This window comes from Canis lupus, chromosome 3 (genome assembly GCF_003254725.2).
Source record: "Canis lupus dingo isolate Sandy chromosome 3, ASM325472v2, whole genome shotgun sequence".
Lineage (NCBI taxonomy): Eukaryota > Metazoa > Chordata > Mammalia > Carnivora > Canidae > Canis > Canis lupus.
Genome location: NC_064245.1, coordinates 92,035,026 through 92,058,449, shown reverse-complemented (window position 1 = coordinate 92,058,449; position 23,424 = coordinate 92,035,026). Strand labels below are relative to the sequence as shown.

Sequence of the window (23,424 nt, the reverse complement as noted above, 5' to 3'; positions counted from 1 at the left end):
AACATCCTTCGCACAGGACGCACTTAGATGCCCTCAGCTTCACCCCACAGGTCACCTGAACTCTGGCACCTGTGTGACCTGGTCACCTGCTTAGTGTTAGTTAATTCCCAGTAGGGATCCCTCAGAGTGGTTTCATCGGAACAACACTTATTTAAATTGCCTGTGTAGTATGTTCTATGTGTACTTTAGAAACGTGAGAACAGTACTAGTGAAATCTCAATCTAATGCTAATATTTGTTTTAACTTTTTTTTATGATGGGCTTCTCTGTTTGTGTTGAAGGGTTTTTTGGTCTTTTCAGATTCTAAGTCCTGTGTACTAACGAACGCCTAGATTTTAAAAGGACTGGATCACTTTTCCTTGGAGAGTGCAGATCAAGGGAAATAAGGGAAGCTCTTCGTACATACCTTTTCTCCTTTACAGGTGGATGATAATGTTACAAGGCATTTGGATAAAGTATTAAAAAGAGGGGATTGGGACATGTTAATCCTCCACTACCTCGGGCTGGACCACATCGGCCACGTTTCTGGGCCTAGCAGTCCTCTGATTGGGCATAAACTCCGAGAGATGGACAGCATCCTGATGAAGATCCACACCTCACTGCTGTCTGAGGTGAGGCTCACATGGCACTAGGGTGTCACCGTGCCAGCGTCTCCTAGGAGACACCAAGTTCCTGAAGTGGACTTGAGACCTATGTGAACGCCACACCCACCATCACTCAGGTCACCTGTAAGCACAGGCTCAGCCTCCTACAGCTCTGACCATGTCCACCATTCACCTTTTCATCCAACTACTAGCTTGTGAGGGCTTCTGTATTGCTGATCTGTCCAGGCATCCGCGGAGCTCATACGGTAGCTAGGAAGGACAAACGAGGATAATCGACGAGTCCATAAGTACACTGAAAAGTGACTGGTGCCTCAGGAAACAGGGCAGGAGGAGTGAACAGCTTCTGAGAGAGAAATCATGATTCTCAGTAGAATGGTGAGGCCAGCTGTCCTTCAGGTCGTGTGAGATGAGAGCAGAGCCTTGAAGGGAGGGGAGGAGGATACGCCGCCTGTGAAGGCGTGTCCGGGTGGAGAACAGCAGGGGCAAGGCAGACCATGTGGCATGTCCGTCCGGGAGCAGCAGAGGCCCTTGGCTGGTGTCCCAGGCTGAGGGGCAGGCCCGTGTGACACCCGAGGAGACAGGCGTGACAAGGAGTGCACCTGGGCTGTCCCAGCTCAGCAGTGGCAGAAACAGAAACCAAGCCCCAATCCTCGGCCTTCAGAGGCCCTAAATGTACCTGCCTGTGCTCCGTGACCTCCGTATGATTCTGTTAGTTTTATGATATTATTTGTCTTTAGCCCTTTGATCTACCTGTAAAAGAACAAAACAAAAACATCTAACTCATTTACAAAGAGTTACTATTTATGAAGTAAAGGCAAAATCTAAAGTCGTTTCCTTACCAAGGTCATGTGTTCTCCTCAGGCCAAATGCAATTGGAATTTTTCCTTTGCCTTGTAGGAGAGAGAAACTCTTGTACCCAATTTGCTGGTTCTCTGTGGTGATCACGGCATGTCTGAAACTGGCGGTCATGGGGCCTCTTCCATGGAGGAGCTTAACACCGCCCTGATCTTAATCAGTTCTGCATTTGAAAGAAAACCTGGTGAGGATTTAGGAATGTTTACTATTTTAAAACTGTATTTTATGTATCTGTTTTCTATAGACTGATTCTAATTTTTAAAATTGTTTTCTTAGAAGTTGTGTAAGTTTGAGATGTCCTGAGCAGTGTACAGATGAAAATTAATGGGCAAGGGGCAGCCAGATGTGGAGTTTACATTTCTTGCCCCAATTCTTAAAATACAAATATTCTTTGTAGGAATTTTATTGTATGAACGTCACTGCCTGGATATCTGAACCGTTAATAAAAATTTCCAGTAGCTTCAAGACATCTGAACACATGTGAACTAAAAAAAAGAAACATGAATTGAAATTTTTACAGACGATCCACCTTTTGAAACTCTGAACGAAGAGTCATGGGATCAGTCAGAGCAGAACTAGCTGAGCCCTGTCAGCCTTGAGACCCTGCAGCTCTCCACCCCAAACACACACGAGCAGCTCTGGCCTCCGCCTCCTCACTTTACAACATGCTCGCCTTTGCTCACCAGTTATTTCTGAGTTGGACACTCTCTGCCTTCCTCTCACATGATCCTTCAGTACCACTGGGCGCTTCTGACCCCGGGTTCTGGTAGCTCCCATTTGTCTGGTTTTCCTCCCACCTCTCACTTTGCTATCTAGTCGTCTTTGCTGGCTTAGCTCCCTGCCCTGGCATACTTCCTGGACTGCCTCCTGGTTTCATTCCACATTCACTCCTGAGATGATCTCGTCCACTCCCGTAGTTGTAAATGCCATGATTGGCTCACGCTTGTCAGATTTATCCCTCCAGCTGTCTCCTCTCTTCCAGTCTCTAGACTGTCTACTCAGCTGCCTGTCTGACACCTCCACTTGGGTCTTCCACAGGTAGAGAGCAACTGTGACAGCTTCACGTCTAATCTGCCCTCTTGTATTCCCCTGCCAACAAATGGCACTTTGGTGTGACTCTTCCAGGTGGAAACGTGGGCATCCCCCTTCACCCTCTTTCTCCCTTGCTCCCCACATTTCAGACCATCCTGAGCTCCCGTACATAAAACCTTTCAGTACCTGAACTTTGGATCAAGTAACAATCCTGCATGAGGCTTCTTTGCTGCCTCACAGCTTCATCCTGAACCATATTCACCATTACTCTCTGTGTCCCGGCCTCTACCCTTTCCATGGGCTCTCCAAGTGACAAGCTCTTCCCCATGTGCCCAACGCCAGCATCATCAGCCTCTTGGCCTACTTGTCCATTCATCCTTGGTTTCAGCTCATCTCACTCATCCATGAAACTACGTTGCCTTCCCTCTGTTCGTCATTCACAGTAGTCCATGCCTGCTGCCCTCGTTCTTTGCTTAGATAGGAATTATAGACTTACTTGTGTGATGCGTGTAACAGCCGCCTCCCCTGTGCACCTCATGCCACGGTCGGGCAGGACCAAGTCTGTTTTGTTCATTGGTACAGGCCTGCCTTGGGCCTGAACATCAGCTGGTATGTGATGGGCACCAAAAAGGTTTGTTGAATGAATGAATCTTCCACTAGAGTGAGAATTGAATGGGGAAGAAATTCCACTGATTTCCTTCTATCTTTTTGCAACACTTCCTCCCCTTGGACCTCTGATCTCCTAAGATATGTCATTGGCTCTTGGGAACTGAGCCTTCCTGTTTTAGCTGGCTGTCTTACTGAAGCCTGCCTTCCAGTGAGTGCACACACTACCCACCAGAGCACCAGCCTTGTACACCTGGCTCTCCCTCACTGTGTACCCAAAGCAGGGTCTCTCATGGCTCCCCTGCCTGAGCGAGAGCCCTATGCCAGAACCACCCTTCCTACTCGATCCAGCAGAGGTGTACTTAGTACCTGTGGTGGGCCAGGCACTGAGCCGGGCACTGTGGGCAGACTTTGCCCTCGGGGAGCTTATAGTCTGGGGAGCAAAAGAGACAACTATGTGACAGTTGTCGTTGAACTAAAGTGCTGATGTTTCATCTCCAAGATGGGTATTTAAAATCTCCTCCTTGGGAGGCTTGACAGGGTTCATTGCCAGAAATAGCCAGAGCAGCTGCATGTGCAGGACACCTGAGAGAGTTGTTCAGGTGACTGACCTCAGTGCCAACAGTAGCTTCCCAGTGTTTTGTCATGTGTTTCCTTGTATCAAGCATGGTTGTGTTCAGTAATCTCATTATGCTTATCTTAGGAGCCAGGACTGCACTGCAAGTAGTTCACTCAGAGTCAGTATTCATTCTAGGAAAGTGCACCCCCACTGACCTCTCCCACCCCCTCACCCACTGCCAGCAACTGCAGATCTTTCTTCCATCTCTATAGATTTGCCTCTTCAGGACATTTCCTGTAAATGGACCCTGTAGTACATGGCCTTGTGTGACTGGCTGGTTTCACTTGGCCTAATGTTTTCAGGGTTCATCCAGACTGTAGTGGATGTCAGGACTTCGTCCTTTCTTAGGCTGAATTATTGTGCCACATAATGGATAGCCCACGTCATGTATCCATTCATCAGTTGATATACATGTGTTGTTTCTACTTTTCAGCTGTTATGAATAATGTTGTTGTGACCATCTGGGAAGTTTTTGTGTGGACAGATTTTTTTTTTTTTTTTAAGATTTATTTATTTATTGTAGAGAACATGTGAGAGTACATGCAAGCAGAGGGAGGGGCAGGGGGAGAGGGACAAGCAGACTCCCCAGCGAGCAGAGAGCCCAACCTGGGGCTTCATCCCAGGACCCTTGAGATCATGACCTGAGCCAAATCAAGAGTCATACACTTAACAGACTGAGCCATCCAGGTGCCCCTGGAATGTGGTGGTGTTTTCTTTGCTCCACCTACCTTGTCTGTACTGTTACTGTCAAATATACTACCTTTTTTTATTTTAAGATTTTATTTGAGAGAGAGAGCATGAGCAGCAGGGTGGGGCAGAGGGAGAGGGAGAAGCAGGCTCCCTGCTGGGCTCAATCCCAGGATTCCATGATCATGACCTGAGCCAAAGGCAGACGCTTCACTGGCTGAGCCACCCAGGCGCCCCAAATACAGTACATTTATTTCTATGTGTAACAAACCAGGGACAGAACTATATAGGTGTTTTCTATAATGGCTTTTTAAATGTGTTCTCATGCTGTTTTAGAATTTTATAGTTAACTTTACTGATGCTCTTTGCTTGTTTTATGGATCAAGGTTAACATCTAGAGTCACTTGTTTTCAAGTATTTAAGTATTTCTTATAAGTCAAGTTTGCTGGCAATGAGTAGTTTCTTTTTTGTTCTTTTAATCTGATATGTCTTTATTTTGGCTTCATTTTTTAAAATATTTTATTTATTTATGAGAGACATACAGAGAGAGAGAGAGGCAGAGGCACAGGTAGAGGGAGAAGCAGGCTCCATGCAGGGAGCCCGACGTGGGGCTCCATGCAGGGAGCCCAACGTGGGACTCAATCCCGGGACTCCAGGATCACACCCTGGGCCGAAGGCAGGCGCCAAACTGCTGAGCCACCCAGGGATCCCCTGGCTTCATTTTTAAAAGAGTTTTGCTGACCATTCTTCCCTCTTTCAGTCCTTTGGGTCCTGCTGCCTTCTGGCTGCAGGTTTCTGATGAGACCTCCCCAGCGTGACTGGGCTTTCCTTCTCTTGTCTTCAGCACTTTCATTATAATATGGCTGTGTCCTTTGTGTTTATCCGACTTGGCAATCATTGAGCCTCTTTTTTTTTTTTTATAGATAGATAGATAGATAGATAGATAGATAGATAGATAGATAGATAGAGATAGATTAATTGATGTATTTATTTGTTTATTTATTTATGATAGACATAGAGAGGCAGAGACACAGGAGCAGGGATTTTATTTATTTATTCATGACAGACACACAGAGAGGGAGAGAGAGAGGCAGAGACACAAGCAGAGGGAGAAGCAGGCTCCATGCAGGGAGCCCAATGTGGGACTTGATCCCGGGACTCCAAGATCCCGCCCTGGGCCAAAGGCAGGCGCTAAACCGCTGAGCCACCCAGGGATCCCCCTCATTGAGCCTCTTGAATGTGTAGATTAATGGTTTTCATCAAGTTTGGGAAAGTTTCTGTTTCTCAGATTTTACCATTTTTATCAATCTGCCTTCAAATTTGGTGATTCTTCTACCAGTTCAGAATCTCCTATTGTACAACTAAGTGAATTTTTCATTTCAATTATTAGTTTTCATTTTCATGGTTTCCATTTGTTCTTTTCTTTATAATTTCTCTCTTTATAATTTTTCTCTTTTCATCAGACCTTTATGGTCTATGCATAGTTTGCTGTAGGTCTTTGAATGTGTCTGCGGCGGCTGCTTGAAAGATGGTCTTTTACAAAACTCTGGCATCTGGGCCCTTTACTGGAAGTTCTATTGCCTTTTCTTCTGTCTGAATTATACTGTCCTATTAATTTGCATCATTGCTCATAGTTTTCAGTGAAAACTGACCATCTCCGATAATATACTGTAACAACTCTGGATGCTGACCCCCACCCCCACCACCCTGCCCCCAGGGCTGTCATCATTGTCATTCCCTTGTTTATTCGCTGAGTGACACGGCTAGACCATTACGGTGGAGTCTCTCCCGCAGGATGAAGTCAGCCGTCTCTCCCATGCTGGCACAGCCCTCCTAGGGTGACAGCCATCTCAGTGATGCTCTGTGCCTGTCTCTCTCTGTGATGGCTTGCTAGGCTATTGCCCCTGTTGCTGTCATACCCCACTGTCAGGCTCTACTCATTGCCAGCTGATTTTGACAACTTATAATAAATGTGCTCCACGATCTAATCTTGTATTTGAGCTCCTTTGCAGGGTCATTTTTGAGGCCATTCTCTGAGGTGATTCTGACTCTTCCTGTTGTCTTCTTCCCTGGCCCTCTCTGTGAGTGCCCAGCTGGCCTCTGGTTTAGCTTGTGGCTGTCGTGAAGGTACCAGCTTCCTCCAGCTGCCCACCTCCAAAATCTCCACTGCTTTCAGGAGCATTCCTAGGCTTGAATTCACCACCTTCTGTTTCAGACAAAATCAGTTCTTTTGTGGTGAGCTTTGCTCTGTTCTATGGCCTGCCTGGAGCAAAGTCTCTTAGCCACGGTTTCTAGTTATGGGTGGTGACAGTGGTCCCTTTCTCTCAGAGGGGTCTGTGTAGTAGCTTCTGGTCTTTTCCACTAGCCTCTTCTGGGGGCAGCCTCCACCCTACAAGCAGACTGGGGTAAGGATGAGTGGGCCCCAATATTTTTGGCCTTTTGTGCCTGGGGTAGAAATTCTCTATGGGGCTGGGCAGAAAAAGGGAGCCCCCAGCCACTCACCTGGGATTGAGCCTGTATGTCACATAGCTGAGGAGGATGGGCAACGCTGTCAGTCTGTCCCTCCCCAGGAGAGCTCAGAGCCCTCACAGGGACCCAGGGATGAGTCAGGGAGCCCCGTGTTCTTTGCTGCATCCTCTCAGAGTGGAGGCTGTCCCACTGAGCTGCCCAGTGGGCAGGAGGGAATCATGGTTCCTCAAGAGTCTCACACTGTCCTGTTCTTACCAAGCTTAGGAAAGATTAGGTAAGATTTAGGGAAAATGTCTTCATTTGCTGTATGCCCCTAGATGGTTTCCAGAAGCCATAAATCATTGTGGTAATGTTGGTTTTTATCATTTTTACCAGTTATGCTTGTTTTCCTGGCAAGCAGACCCATAGAACTCTTCATGCCACCCTTCCTGATAGGTCTTTAGAGGCTTATTTTTATCTACAGATCCATGTAAATTTTTGTTGTTTATTTTAATAAAAGTACATCTTAAGGTGTTTATTATTCTGAAAAATAAGGAGTTTTGAATTGTGTATCATGTGATTTCACATACCCGCCAGCCTGCTACTTTCCACCCCCAGAGTTCTGACCTCCTGGTAAGAGAAACTGGCCAGTCCAGCGTCAGAGGGTCCCGAAAGGAGATCCTTCCCCTGCTTGACCTCCACATAGGGCAGAGCAGGTATATGTTATTGACTTCCTCCTCCCAACAGGATGTAAGCTCCATGAAGGGAGAGACTTGACGTGTTCTGTTATATTCTATCCCTTAAGCCCAGAATAGTGGCACATAGTGGCCGTCTTGTCAGTGTTTGTTGATCGAATGTGTGAAAGGTGGCTTAGCTGTACAGAGCACATTGCTGGGGCCCATGGAAAAAGGCCTGGGTGCTACATGGGGAGAATGGTCTTCTGATGAAATGCTCTTCCTTCTTCTACAGCATAAAACCCGCTATGTAATGTGGCCTGCCTTGTATTAGTATTACAGAATTACAGGTCTCGAAATATTGCTGGCAAGAGCTAATTACACTAATCAGTAGAGCAAAATCAAGAGGCCAAAAATAGACCCCAGTAGATCTGAGCATTGGGTAACAAAATATGGCATTTCACATGAGTAGAGAAAAGACAAGGCATTCTAGAAGTGATGTCAAGACCTTCTGGAAAAAAATCATGCTGTATAGAACCATCTTTCAACCAACATCTTCTTTCATGAAGATAGGAGCATTTTCAGATGTATTTTTGGAAGCATCAGTGTCCTGATGTGGCACCTGTTCTCCTTGTAAGGGTTGGTGAGGAGGCCAGCCCTTCAATCAGGCCATCAGTAGGCAGATGTCTTGTCTGTTGGAGTTGGTTAGAGAACTCGGTCCAGCTGAATCTAGCCTCATTCTACTCTCTTCAGGTAGGGGTGCCTTCTGATGCTCATGTCTGTGTCTGTTTCTCAGCGCTCTGTGGACCTCTCTGAATGGTTGACTGTTGTCCTCACCAAGGCAACCATCCCTCAGCATCTGCAGAGCTGTCTGCTCTCTCTGTGCCCACCCCAGGCTCTGACACTCAGTATCGAGTTTCTTGTGCTGCTATCTCTCCCACATATCATATGCTACTTTGGGGAAGGCCCTGTGACCACATGGAATGAGTGTTAGTAAATTTGTTGACGTAAACACCAATGAGATTATTTCTCTATATATGTACATGCGAAGAGATGGTCATCGCAGGTCGAGGGAATGACCAATGTTTGAGAGCCTGTCACTTAAACCGTTGTCTTTTCTCTAGGTGACATCAGACGTCCAAAGCACGTTCAGCAGACTGACTTGGCTGCAACCCTAGCAATAGGGCTTGGCCTGCCGATTCCAGGGAACAGTGTCGGCAGCCTCCTGTTCCCCACCGTGGAGGGGAGACCGGTGAGAGAACAGCTGAGGTTTTTACATTTAAATGCAGTGCAGCTCAGCAAATTGTTGCAAGAGAATGTGCCGTCATACGAAAAAGGTAACTCAGTTAACAGACTATGTTTCTATCGCACCTGGTGTTTCCCTGTGTTTGCAGTGTGCAGGTCATCAGTCTTTGTACTTCTGTTTTCTTAGAACCCTGATGGTCACCATTAGCAGCACCCACAGATACAATTATCTGTATCAAGCTCTTTCATAAATGTATTCGTTCAACAAATATGGAATTTATTCACTAAGTTCCTCTTTGGCTGGAGACTGTTAAAAGCATCTGAAACACAAGGCCTCTGCCCTCATGGAGCTTACCTTCTAGAGGTGGAGAAGTAGCAGTAGCTGTCAGATGGTGATGAGTGTCTCCAAAAAAGGATGTACTGAGGAAGGTGGGAAAGGGCTGTCAGGGCAGGCCTGGCCTTTGAGAGTCAGAAGGAGCATGTGGGAGATGTAGGATCCTGCTCTGGGGATGGCCAAGGGACAGAGTGATCGGAGCCAGGTGAACTGGAGCAAGGCAGAAGGAGACGAGGTTGGAGGTAGGCCATTTAGACCTTGGAGGGGCTCTTACTTCCGTCATGAACCAGGTGGGAGCTCATGCAGCCTTCCACACAGAGTCTGAAAACTTCGCGCTGCATTTTCAAAGGCTCTCTCAGGTGCCCTCGTGGAGGGTTCCGCCCTGTGTTGTGTAATGAAGGCTGTTGCGGTGCTCCGGGGAGAGGTGGGGTGTGGGCCCAGGCTGTGGCAGTGCAAGCAGGCCTCCCCTGATGCACTAGATATAGGGTGTGGGGGAGCCAGACAGGCGGGGTAAAACAGGATTTTCAGCAGAGCAGTGGAAGAACAGGGTGACTGTTCCTGAAGTGGGGGGGGGGGTGCAGGAGGAGCAAGCTTGTGAAATGGGGTACTTGCAGAGTGAGGCGATTGATGCCAAGGAAGCCTAGTAAAGAAAGATTTTTAGGAAGGGAGGAGTGGGCAGCTAAGTTGAATGCCGCTCAAGGTAAGATAAAACGAGCAGCTGAGGCTTGACAGTTCATCTGGCAAGTGAGGTTCTCGGCGACTTGGTCAGGAGCGGTGCACGTGGAGTGCTGGGAGAAAGCTGGGCTAGAGTCAGGCAGGGAAGGGACTGAGCTGTGGCAATGGCTGTTGTGTAAGGTGGACGGAGGCCAACACAGAGTATGTTGTTTTTATTTTTAAGCTGGGAGAAACTAAGGGGTATTTATATGCTATGCTGGTAGGAATGATCCAGAACAAGAGAGCACATCTGCCCGGGACCATCTTCTTATACAATTTATCTGACCATCAGGGGACATCAAGGACAGCGTGTTTGGTGCTGGGGCTGATTTGGGAATCTTAGAGGAGGTGCACTCCTAGTGTGAGGCAGCAATTAATGTGACGTTGGCAACTTTTCCTACTTGAGATAGTGGAGTACTAGGAAGTAGAGTGAATGCCTGTGGGTTCGCACTGAGGTGTAGACTGGCCTTGACTTGCTCGTGGAAGACCAGCAAGGACTAGTGGGGCACCAGGTGTCCTGACTGGTGGGAGAGCTTGGGGGCCAGCCCCTTGTCCATCCGTAGTGGGCAACCGTGTGAAAAGTGAGGCCCGCCCTGGTGCACATTTCAGTTCAGACTAGAGACAAGCTTTACTTTATTTGTTTTCAAAAGTAACTTGTGAGTTTAGTAGCTTTTGCAAATCTGTTCTTGGTAATGTGTGTACTTTTTCCTGTACTAACAACCAGTAAAACACTAAACAAAACCATAGTGAGGGTTGTTGGCTTATTTCAGGAGGAGCAAGTAGGGAGAATTAAGGACTGCAGTGAGCGTGGCTGGAAAGAAGTCCATGAGATGAGCATAAGCCAGTCCCTGGCAGGAGAAGCGTTCACGGGGACTTACATTCCTAGGACGCCCTTGGTCTGTACCCTCAGTGATCCTGTTTCCTGAGACAGAACTGGGTACATGTCTGATGCTGAAATCGATTTCCAGGCCTCCCCTGATATCCAGCCCAATCTGAGACAACTCTCCCATCGCCCCCCTGACTTTCATCCCAATGGAACAGACTTTTCTCACCTCCGGACCTTTACATGTGCTATTCCCACAGACTGGATGCTCTTCCCCATAAATCACCTGGTGGATTTCTGGGCCACTTGCCACTTCAGCTTCAATATCAGACCTTAGGTTCCCCATGCTCAACCCCAGATTTCAGTTTCCCATATTCCCCCATTTCCTTCATAGCACTTTTCACAATTTGTACTCACATGCCCATGTGAGAACCAAGCTAGATCACAGGCCCAAGCAGGCAGGAACTATACGTATTTGCACGTAGCATGTAGTTGGTGCTCGGTAAATACTTATTTGGATACATACACAGGTACCCACGTCTCCATGATTCTAGGAGGTGCAGTATAGACACTGCTGCCCCCCTGTCTCTGTGACTCTGGGTGGTGGGGTATAACAATGCTTCCATCCTAGATACAGGCTAATTAGATCTCAGCTGTCTCCTGCCAGCCTGTGAGCTGGTGTCTGGGTGCTGCCCCTCTGGAGTGGGAATGGTCGTCATCCCCATCTCAGGTCATGGGCAGAGAACGGACATGGGCTTAGAGTCATGCCGGCCACCAGCACTTGGTCACCTGGCATCCGCAGCAGTGGCAGGGCTTCAGGCATTTGGGCTGTGCTCAGGGTTACCCAGCAACCCTAACCCTAGCAGGCATGTCCCAGACCCCCTCGGAATGGTTCTGCTGGAAGAATACATTACGTACCAGGCTGTCTCAGGAAGGAAGTTCTTGCTGTGCAGGCTAGTTGAGTCACCAGTAAGTCGGGCCCAACTCCAGAAGGAAGCGAGGCAGCTTCCTGATGCTGAGCTGCCTGCCACTGCCATCCCACAGAGGGAGCCGGCAGCAGCTGGGGCTGGGCTTCATCCAGGAGCCATTCTGGCAGCCCTGGCTTTGCCTCCCGATGGATCATCTATCTTGGCATCACAACAGAAGGGGTCGGACTGCCGGCCCTTCCCAGAGAGGACTTGTGAAGTAGGAGAGCAGGTCAGAGACGGGTGCTGTCAGTAAAAGGTGGCAAGTGGATGTGGTGAAAGCGGCATCAGGCCACTGCCTGCCCAGTCCTCACGGTGGGTGCGGGTTGCAAAGATTTGTAACACCAGGGGCCCTTCATGTGATGCCCTCCCGGGTGGTTGTTATATCACACATTAGAGAAGGAAAGCTTGGAGAGAGCCTGAGAGAGACGGGGGAGGAGGAGGCAAGGCCAGGCGTGGGAGCTAGAGAAAGGGCAGAGCAGTGGGCAGACACTTCTGTCCGTGTCGTGTGCTGTTCTGTGACTTGGGCCGTGGCGGGCTGGCAGGAGGATGTCTGAGGATTCATGAGCATCATCAGCTGTTGTTTTTACTCAGGGCGCTGCTGGCCACCCCCCAAGGAATGGTTCGTCTTCATTAGGCACAGACCTCATGCACACACCATGTGCTGTGAATAACTGAATACTTTGAAACGATACACGTGTCGGCGATTTGTGTGTGTAACCTTGTCCTCTTCTTGCTAGAGCCTGGATTTGAGCAGTTTAAAATGTCAGAGAGGTTGCATGGGAACTGGATCAGACTGTACTTGGAGGAAAATAACTCAGAAGTCCTTTTCAACCTGGGAGCCAAGGTTCGCAGGCAGTACTTGGATGCCCTGAGGACCCTGAGCCTGTCCCTGAGCAGACAAGTGGCCCAGTACGACATCTACTCCATGCTGGTGGGGACTGTCGTGGTATTGGAGGTACGGGTGCTTGTATCGTGGCTCAGCTGTTGATTCGATAACTTAGCCAGAATACTGTAGTGTAAAGCACATAAAATACTGTTTTTTTCTAAAAATGGAAAAATATCCGTTTCCTTGTTTGTTGAACTCTTGTGTGTCCTTGTGCCCCAAGTATCGTCAGGAATCAGGTGGCTGGCTGTGTTCCGTGCTGCTGCATGCATGCATTCTTGGCGGGTCATCAGAAATCGTGTTTATCGGGCTTTCTTCTTTTGTTTCCAACCCTTGAACAGCTGGCACAAGGTCAGGAGACAGGCTTTTTCTGAATGGTTCTCTCCAAGTGCACACTGCCGCTGTTTTCCCCTCCCAGGTTCTCTCCCTGCTCCTACTCAGCATCCCGGAAGCACTGAGCAACAAGGCCGAACTGGAGGTTCCTCTGTGGTCGCCTGTGTTTTCTCTGCTGTTTTACTTGACGTTGCTGGTTCTCTCCGCTCTTCACGTCATTGTGTGCACCTCGGCCGAGAGTTCCTGCTACTTCTGTGGCCTCTCGTGGCTGACAGCAGGCGGAGTGATGGTGTTGGTCTCCGCACTGCTCTGTGCAGTGGTGTCTGCTCTTGCCAAGACCTTTGGTGATGGAAAGTTCCTGAGCAAGGTAAGGCTGGTTCCTATACGTGGGGCACTGGCTCTCTGGCTAGGCCGTTTTCTCTTACTCCAGCTGATCTTCCAGCATCAGACACTGCTAACCCCCAGGTGTGTGTCAGGCGGAGCCAAGGAGGGGAGCCCACATTTCAGAGGGGATGACGTCTGAGCATCCCAGCTTCAGACACTCAGATCTGTGTTGCCAGGTCACGTGTGCCTCGTTTCTTTATTGGAAAGACAGAGTCCCTGTGACTGGGGCAGCATGGGACTGTACAGTGCTGGTGGGGCAGCATGTGAATCAGACACCTCTCCAAGAGTATTTGAGCTGCAGCCAAGGGAGGAACATTCCAGAGAGAAAAGAATCAACTCAGTAGACCTTCTAGGAAGTTCAGCAGGAGGCCAGGACCCTGTCCTCATCCCACCTTTTCTTTTCAAACCTTTAAGTTTCTTAGAATCTTTGGCCTCTGACACCTTTATTCGTGGTGTGGTGGCAGAGCAGTGAGGCAGAGGGGGACAACCATGGCTGGTCCGTGGTGCCCGGGGCCCAAAGGACCCGGGGAGGTGATGCCTGGCCCTTCGGTGCAGCTGCCTCACCTCAGTCTGAGGACCTCACGGGCTGTCGTTTGTAGCACATCTCTGTTCCCCATTAGCGTACAGGTTTCCCTAGAGCCGTTTGATTCCTCGGGGCCTAAATAGGTCCACAGTATCTCTGTACCTTACACAAACTGCACATGATAAATAGAGTAAATATTAAGTAGTCATCAAATGACAGTCATTAAAATCTCATCTTTAATTTTAAATGTTTTCAGTTAGTATATTTAAGGGTTAGTACCGTGATGCCAACTTTGTTGTTTCAATAGAATTGGCCATTTTAATGAAAACTCTCTGGTGGAATATATCCTGGGGGTTCTTTGGTTTCAAGAAGCAGGAACTGACTGTGGACCCCCTTGAAGACCTCAGGCTCCCAGAGAAAGGGTGAGGGTTCGAGGAGGACTGGGCTCAGGGGCTGGGAGGTGAGCTCTCTGCAGATGGCGTGGGGCTAAGTATCTTTATTCTCTTTGTCACTCAGCTTAGGACTTGCAGTCCAGGATGACAACAGCCCATGCTGCTTCTATGCTCCCTGGCCATGCCCCAGGAGGATAGGCAGGGGGCGGTGGGGATGTGGGGCAGGAGGAGCAGCAAGTGCCTGTCACAGCAGGTCAGCAAGAACTTTAAGTGCATGTGGTGGGATTTGTGTAATTTTTATATTTTTCCCCTCACAAAATGCATTTTCCTTTTATAGAATCCAGCTCATCCAAAGCCACGATGGTCGGAGTTAGATGTTCTTATCTTGTTGGGGACCATGGGCCACGTGCTGAGTCTGGGTGCAAGCAGTTTCATCGAGGAGGAGCACCAGACCTGGTATTTCCTCATTAACACCCTGTGTCTGGCTCTGTGTCACGAAATCTACAGAAACTGCCTTCTGAGGGACGACAGTGAACCCCAGCAGTGCCCACACGTGGAGGAGGAATTCATCCGCACCGCAGCAGCATTACAGGACAGGAGCACTGGCTGTGACACGTTAGAGCCCCACGGAGTGTCTAGAAGCCTCACTTCCCTTGACACTCTCAGAGGCTACGAGAAGTGGATGGTGTTGGCAAGTCCATGGGTGATACTTACCTGCTGTCGGCTGCTGCGGTCCCTAAACCAGACGGGTGTGCAGTGGGCCCACCGGCCTGACCTGGGGCACTGGCTCACCAGGTGAGACCATGAGCCGTGGCCTTAGGCCCAACCTTGCATGGTTGACTGGCCACACACAGTCTTTTTCAAAACAGGTCTATTTTTCATATTCAGGACAGAGTGGTATTTGAGACCTGAAAAAATGGAAAAATAGACTGTAAGCCATGAATTAATGTTTTTTGGTGTTTTTATGGCTGAATCACTGTCATTGTTTATATTTGAAAACCTTTGAGTTTTAAAATGACAACTGCAGCCAGGATATAGTTTTGTCACTCGCTGCCTCCTCCCCGACAAGGCAGAGGTGGGGTAGGACCACATTCCCTCTTTCCCCACTCTGAAGCCAGTGGCTAAACAACCTAGTTGAAAGTATTATCAAGACGCCTGGGTGGCACAACTGATGAAGTTTTTGACTCGATTTCACCTCAGGTCATGGTCTGAGGATCGGAAGATCAAGCCCCCAATGTCCAGCTCCATGCTCAGTGTGGAGTCTGCTGGAGATTCTCTCTCTCTACCTCTGCCCCTGCCCTCTGTGTGTTCTCCCTCTCTCTCTAAAAAAAAGAAATAATCATTTGGCTGTAGTACACATTTTAATTTTTGTCAATGAAGACTTAGAAAACTAAAGTAGAGGGAAAAGAGCAGAATGGGCATTTGTTTCCTTTGGCTGTGAAGGACTTGTATGAAAATCACCAACAGACCAACAGGAAAGGGGCTCAGGACAGTGAGAGACCCGTCCCTCACCGCGGGGGGGAGTGCCAACAGAAAGAGAAGGGACATGCTCGCCCTCCTGGTGATCAGGGAGCTTAGAGTCCAACAACAAGGTGTGAGTTCCCTCATGCTCACGTAGACACACAAAAGGAAGCGATAGAACCCAGTCCTGGTGAGCAGCAGAGGACCCCTGACCACACACTGCCATGACCCTTTGGGAAAATACCTGGAAATATCCATCAAACGCTATAAAATTCATTCCGCTGGTCAAATCTATCTTTTCTTTTCTTTTCTTTTCTTTTCTTTTCTTTTCTTTTCTTTTCTTTCTTTTTCTTTCTTTCTTTTTCTTTCTTTCTTTTTCTTTCTTTCTTTTTCTTTCTTTTCTTTTCTTTTCTTTTCTTTTCTTTTCTTTTCTTTTCTTTTCTTTTCTTTTTCTTGTTATTTATTTATTCATGAGAGACCTAGAGAGAGGCAGAGACCCAGGCAGAGGGGAGAAGCAGGCTCCCTGAGGGGGCCCCATGTGGGACTCGATCCCAGGACCCCGGAGTCACGCCCTGAGCCGAGGGCAGACGCTCAACCACTGAGCCACCCAGGCGACCCTGGTCAAATACTTCTGATGGAAATTTCTCCTAGGTGTTAACTCTGTTAACAAAGTCTTGGCAACCACAGGCAGCTTGGTTGGGTGCCTGCCATGTGCCTGCTCTTTCATTTTCACAGCAAGCCTGCAGAGAGGTTGCTGGCCTGTTCTGGCTTAGGAGAGGGAGCACAAGGTTGAGGCACCTGCCCGAGCATGTGAGGTTGGGAGAGCCCTGGGATAGCCCAGTGGCCTCACTTCTATTTTTCTAGCGAGGTGAAGCGCTGTAGGAGATTGCGGGATTCCCACCCCCGATGCCTTTCCACCCCCCACCCTCCAGGAGCAGCCATGCCCACTCCTCAGCCTGGACCCTCCACGAGCGCACTGGGTGCTGCCTCTTCCCATCAGACGGTGCCCCCCTCGCACATCACTGGTCTTCCCTATGCTCCTGAGTTATTCCTATCAGTTGGTGAAGAGGCTGCGATGTGGCCCCATTTCTCCTTTGTAGCAGAGCTTCTTGAGAGGCATGTAAACTCCCCTTCCTTATTACTGTTTTTTAGTTATTACAATTATCAATCCAGGAAGAGTGCATAAAACACAGTGGAAAGGGCAACAGTGAATGGACGCCCCGGTGACTGCCTCCCAGAGCGAGGACCAGGGCAGGGCTAGGCCCCAGCATGACCCCTGCCACCACCTGCCATCCTTGGGTCCACGTCTTGACACTAGCCGCATCCTTCCTCTGAGTCTCTTCCAAGTAGTTTTTCCATTGATGTGTGTTCCCCTTGGCAGGATAGTTACTCATCCACTTAACAACTAAGGGTGTCTGGGCTTTGTGATTGGAGCTGTGGTGAATGACACGGAAAAGAACCCTGCCTTCCAGCACAATACTCGCCGAGGTAGCAGGATGGTGGGCAAGGGCCAGGCAGAGAGGGGGGCCCGGCTCTGCTGTGACAGTTTCGTGCTCCAGGTGGAGATGCTCAGCCCCTCTGCAGAGTCTCCCTACGTGAGAATGCGCGGACACGCTCAAGTGAGTCAATCTGTGCTAATGACTGGGAGGACCGCTCCAGGCCGTGCTTGTCTCCCTTGAGCAGAGTGCACACTGGTAAATACAGTGTGCCCAGAATCTCTTCACTTCTGGTTGGGGAAGTGGGGCTGCCAGGGGAGCCAATGGGTAGCGTTTTATACAGGTCACTGCACGGGCCAGTGAAGACCTGGTGGCAGGGACCATTTGGGAGTGAGAAACCAGAGTTCAGGTTAACAGTCCTTCATTGTTAAGCATTTTAAGAACCTTTGAATTTAAATCACCAATGATTTTCTTTTCTTTTTTGCTTTTCAGAAAAGTCAGCTATTTTTAATACAGTTCTTAGAAAGCCACTTGATGTAGATCCTTGAGATCGCCAGTTAATACTTGTTAGTAATGTGGGGGATTTTCCATTTCATTTCAGTTCGGATCACAAAGCTGAACTCTCTGTTTTGACCGCCCTTTCGCTCATCGTGATTTTTGCACTGGTTCAGAGGAAGTGCTCCCTGACGTCAAAAGTAGCCCTGGCGCTTGGCCTGCTGGGCGTCTATTGCTACCGGGCGGCCATTGGGAATGTCCTGTTCCCATGGCAACGAGACAGCAAAGACATTTCAAAGTAAGTGTACTGGCAAATCGATTTCATGTTTTATGTACGAAAGCAGGCCATGCTGTCTTGAGAACTCTGGAGTCGGTTCCTGCAAATTGTGATCTCAGCAGTTACTAGGGCCCAACAAGGAGTGCCTCAGTGAACTGATTTTTTTTAGGAGAGAGACAAATAACGCAGTAAGGTCACTGAGGTTTCTTTTTTTAAATAAAGGATTCTCTAAAAGTAAGGAATTTAAAGGATTCAGTTTTGCTCAGTCAAGAAATAGTAACAGGAGTCACAAAGAGTAGATGCTTCCTAGCAGTTGGGAAAGAAAGCACAGCAGAAAAATCAGCTTTCCCACACTTTACAGTGAACTCTGCGGGTGAGGAGGGACCCCTTGTGCCGATGGAGTCATGAAGGCCACTTTTTGTCACAAACTGGCAGGCTTCCTTTCTCTAATGGTGATGTGGGATGGTTGAGCAGAGGCCATCCTGGAGACTGTTTGTAAAACATGTTAAGAATCTTGAGTGCGTCCAGCCCTCTGACCTGGGCGCTGTCTTAAGGAATCTATCTCAGGAATGCAGCCAGACATGAGGTCTGAAAGCAGGAGACAGGCAAGCTCTCTGAGAACTTATTCACAGGTATGCATAGTACAAAGCCAGGTAATTGGCTAACAGTAGTGGGATGAGCCTCTGGGGGATGTTACAGCTTTGTGCTGACTATTGTGTTTTCATAGAAGATGTGAAAATGTGGATTGCTAGGCTATAAAACTATTGTATGAGCCCAGCTTATAAAGTATGTACACACTTTTTTATGTTTGTGTGAAAGACTAAAATATGTAATTAGTCGCGGTTATATTTAGGGCACAGAATCACAGGTGGCTTGTGATCTTCCTTTTCAGGCATTTTTTTTTTATTGCTTTTCTAATCAGAGAAAGGAAAGCATATGTCATCTTCTCAGAAAAGCTCAAGGTGTAAGCTGAGGGCTGTGGCCAGGCTGCGTAGGTGGCCAGGAGGCATGGGGGCATGCCTAGAAGCAGGACCTGCCAGTGATATGGACAGTTGAGGTGATGCCAAGAGCCTAGCTGAGGTGACAGCAGGGTAGCAGGCCTTCTCCTGAGGCAGGGAGGTCAGGTAGGGGGAGAATGGTGGGAAGACCTCTCAAAGGCTGTTCACTTTGGAGTCTAAGACTCTGGGCAGAGGGTATTTGCAGGGGTGTTTGTTTATGTCTCAAAGTGTTGAACAGGAATAAATGCCTCATTTCCTATCAGATCCATGCACCTCTTCTCATCATCCCTCATCTCAGGACTTGGACCACTTACCATTCATGGATGCCACAGCATATACCTTGTTGGTGTAGAACATAGGCCAATGCACCCTTTCATTAACCCACACTGCTTGTTTCACATCCTTCCCATAAAATGCTTCCATTCCCCAGCCCCATCCACCCTGGTTCTTAGTTCCCTCTCACTTGTAGATCTGCCCCAATCCTAGAGCCATCCAGGTTCTAGATTTCCCTAACAGCTGCTCCTCACTGTTTAGGCTGTGGCTCTCCAGCTTCCTTTTCATTTAACTTCTGGTTTTTCTTCTCTACTCTGATGCCCAGGCTTGACTAGAGTAGAGGTCAGATTGCCATGGTCCTGGACATGCAGGAATGGCACTGAATGGTTTAGGGGCAAGGACACAGACCCCTCGAAGGCATCTGCTGGTGTGTCTCCCCCTCTCATGGCTCAGGCCTTGGCTGATTTCTCCTCCTTTAACCTTTGTGAGTTGGTCATCAGGTCTCGCTTAGCACACACATTGGCAATGGGGTTGTACCTGATCCCAGCTCCTTGCCCAGTGCATGGCCCCGGGGCAAATGTCTACTCACTGGAGACACATCAGATAGTGGTCTCTGACTGATCAAATTAAACTATGCTTTTAAAAAATGAATTTTTTAAAGTGTATAAACCTTCCTAATAAATCTGAGATAGGAAAATTCAGTTTTTCAAAACAGATACATTATTATGGTAATGATATCATTTAAAATTTTAATTTACTTAGCATTACTTTAAATGATCAGCTTTTCTTGTATATGTAAGATATTTGATTTATGAAATTTATTTAAAATATGTTGTAGGGCTATATGTGTTTCATAAAATGAAATTTTTTGGTAGAGCATCACAAATTATATCCCTTACAGATAATTGTAAATGAGGTTCTAAAATAATCCCTTCTTTTTAAGATTTTATTTATTTATTTATTAGAGAGAGAGAGAGCGAGCACACGCATGTGCACAAGCAAGCGGAGGGGCAGAGGCAGAGGGAGAAGCAGGCTACCCACTGAGCGGGGAGCCTGACCTGGGGCCTGATCCCAGGACTCCGAGATCATGACCCAAGCCAAGGACAGACACTTCGCCCGTTGAACCACCTAGGTGCCACTAAAATACTTCTTAATAATTCTTAGTATTTATTGTGTGCCACACGCTTTACCTATGTTCTCTTGTTTAATTCTCTGGACAGCTTATGACGTGTAGGTACCCTTTCTCTTCATTTCAGGAATGACGCAGTCAGCGGCAGAGCCCAGACTCACCTGGCCCTGCCGTCCCCAGGCCCCAGAGTGTGCACTGCACTGTTGTATATGTGTGAGTGTGTGTACATACACAAGGACTTACTTAAATCTGCTTGGTTGTGAACATGTCCAAGTGTATCTTAACATCATGAACTTATGGACATTTCTGACAGAACTTGCCCTTATCCTGTTGCAGTGATCTTTCAAATTAACTGTGAAGCAGGTGGACAGTTTTTCTGGCACCCTACAAGTGATGGCTCTAGTCTTGCGCCAGGCCATCCTTGGGCCAAATGAGCGAGATTTCTCTTAAGCCAATTCCTTCAGAGAAGTGCACACAGAGAGGACAGGCCTGCCAGCCTCTAGGCAAGGGAGGGAGGGATTTCCAAGGTGGCTGATACGCAGAAGCAGACACCCCCACTTCCACAGAGTTACCCAGGTGGGCAAGTGCTGTGGCTTGTTTAGTCAGCTAAGTAGACCTGTGGTTTTCATGGGAAAATATGTTTGAGTTTTTCAAGCTGTGTTAACGAATCAAACTTGTTTTGCTTTTTTTTTAGGGGTGTTATTGAAGCTCGTTTTGTTCATGTCTTTGTCCTTGGCATTCTGTTCACGGGCACCAAAGACTTGCTTAAATCTCAAGTCATTGCTACAGACGTCACAATCAAGACTGTGGGTTTATGGGAGATATATAGTGGATTAGTTCTTCTGGCCGCTTTGCTTTTTAGACCACATAATCTGCCAGTCTTAGTGTTTAGCCTCTTGATTCAAACTATAATGACTAAATTCATCTGGAAGCCCCTGAGGCATGATGCAGCTGAGATCACTATAATGCATTATTGGTTCGGTCAAGCATTCTTCTATTTCCAGGTAGGTTTTCATTATTAATGTGGATAGAAGTCTATTAACTTTTTATATGTCATTTATCTTTTTTCTTTGAAAAAAGTTTACCATAAGTTGAGAAGTTAAAAAGGTTGTTCAGTGAAGGAACTTTCAGTGTGGTGTGGGGAATGATGCTTAAATCTCATGTATATTTGATAGGATAATGCAATTAGTTATTTAAGACGGACACCCTTGGAACAGACGCATACAGCGTATGGTTGTGTTCTGGACCTGTTTACCATGACCTGTTAGGGACGCACTTCACAGTTCCATTGCTTTACCTGATGAGGTGATGACTGAACTCTCTCTGCCCTTTCCCCTGGCCATCAATGCCTGGTGCTGTTGGGTGTCCTCACTCGGCCAATAGTCCCTTGGGGCCCCGTGGTCATCACATCTTCTCTCCACTGTTAAAGGGCCCACCAGAGGCAAGTCCAGGCCACCTCTGGCATGGATCTCAATATTTGCCTGTGTGCTTGGACTGGTCTCAGAGGGACTCACTTCCGTCCCAGCCTTCCTGCATCTCTGATCTGGTTCAGGGGGCCCCATCCTCAATCTAGTGGCTGCCTGTAGTACCCCCAAGGGTAGGCACAGCTCCCCACACTCCCCTGCCAGCTCCCTACCCTCTGGCAGAGGAACTGTGCACGAGCCCCTGAGCATCTCAGTTGTGTCTTCCTATCTTTACACTGAAGATCTGCACTGTCTCTGTGTGCACCAGGTCCTCCCTCCTCATTCAGACCTGGGGGACTTGGGTGGTCTGTGTGTTCCAACAGGTGGCCCTGGGGCTTCTTCCCTGCCCTTCCTACTTCTCTCCTGGTTTCTTGGCACTCCTGACCTCACCCAAAGAGCAACCCCCCTAACTGTTCTCTGTCTGTTCCCAGAAGCCCAGAAAGAGGTTGGGGGTGTGGGGGGGAGTTCTAGAATTCCATAAGTCCTGGATGATATGACCTGACCATCAGCTCCTTGGCCATCACCGTGGAACATTGCCACGCCCCTCTCCCTTCTCCAGGCTCCTGGGCACTGTGCTAGACAGCGAGCATGTGTGATGAGCGCAGACACTCCTGCCCCAGGGGTACATGGTCAGCCAGGGCTCCACGTGGGAGTGACCCTGGCATGTGTGCAGATATGTCCTGGTGCATGTGGACTGGTCACATGATAGACCCTGCTGCCGTGAGAGGAGACTCCTGTGGGCTCCCTTTTAGCCAAAACGGAGAAAGTGGCTGCTAGTTAGGCACCCTGGCCTGCGCTGAGGCCTTGGTGTCAGGAAGACTGATGGGGCCACAGTCATGCCCCGAGCGAGAAGACAGCCTCACGTTCAGTGTGCCCCTCTGTGGCACATTCCACAGGGAAGTGACAGGGCATCCGTGATAGCACGTGGTGCTGGCAGTTGTCGGGCGCTGTCCTCGGGCAGGTGGAACACACGTGTCCCATAGCCACTGGTGCTCCTGCAGCAGCACCGTGGTATGTCCTGGCGATCCGTCAGCACCCAAAATTAGCACAGACCCTCGTGCATCAGGCTCTGCAGCAGGTCAGACAGTGACCAGTAGCAGTGCGGCCCCCCTTGTCTCAACCTTCCCGCAGCCCTTCCTTCATGGTCAGGTTTCCTGGGAGTAGACCCGCAGGCTTGCTGCTCCTCCTCCTGCCCGCTGCTCAGGGACTCCTGATAGTACAGGGGTCAGGAGTGTGGGGCCCAGCTGGCCTCCTCTGGATCTCTCTGCCTCGGTTTTCCACCAGTTCACTGAGAGTCATAGTGGCACCACATCAGGACTGTTGAGGATTAAATGAGTTGATGCAAGTAAAGCCCCAGAGCAGGCGGCCTGTGCCTTGGCTGCCTTAACAGTATTTCCCAGTCCTCTTTGTACGTGACCCAGGCAGCTTCCACTGGGGGATCTCTGGTGACTTCCCGTGTCAGAACCGTTAGTGCTCATCGTGCCTTCCCGTGCTGCAGCACTTGGGACTCTTGTTCTGACCCTCCTCTCAGCAGCTCTGGGGTCGCGTCTCTATCGAGGGGCTTCTACCTAGAAATAGTTGTCAGGAGAGAGCCCAGGTTGCAACAGGCCAGGTGGATGGAGGGGAAGCTGCACCGTGGAGGCTGCTGTCAAAGGAGGCCCGCTGTGAGAGGGGGTGTGTCATCGAGATAGTCGAGAGGTCTGCCAGCAGGACCCCGTGGCCACCTGCCTTCATCCACAGGCTTACATTTGTTGAGTTTCTTGAAGGT

The 23,424-nt window shown here is 48.7% G+C and overlaps 1 protein-coding gene across 3 annotated transcripts in view; it reads left to right on the top strand.

Moving 5' to 3' along the window:
• The window catches only part of PIGG (phosphatidylinositol glycan anchor biosynthesis class G), a 43,871-nt gene that overhangs the window by 8,332 nt on the left and 12,115 nt on the right, over nt 1–23,424 (top strand). Inside the window, exons 4-11 of one of the 3 annotated variants that reach the window (XM_025437001.3) lie at nt 422–610; nt 1,502–1,643; nt 8,650–8,862; nt 12,347–12,564; nt 12,911–13,192; nt 14,462–14,919; nt 17,623–17,814; nt 20,888–21,197. In XM_025437001.3, coding sequence (XP_025292786.1) covers nt 422–610; nt 1,502–1,643; nt 8,650–8,862; nt 12,347–12,564; nt 12,911–13,192; nt 14,462–14,919; nt 17,623–17,814; nt 20,888–21,197 — 2,004 coding nt within the window. Of the gene's footprint in view, nt 1–421; nt 611–1,501; nt 1,644–8,649; nt 8,863–12,346; nt 12,565–12,910; nt 13,193–14,461; nt 14,920–17,622; nt 17,815–20,887; nt 21,198–23,424 lie in introns of those variants that run through there. The other 2 variants (XM_025437004.3, XM_049108737.1) reach the window with 2 other exon arrangements.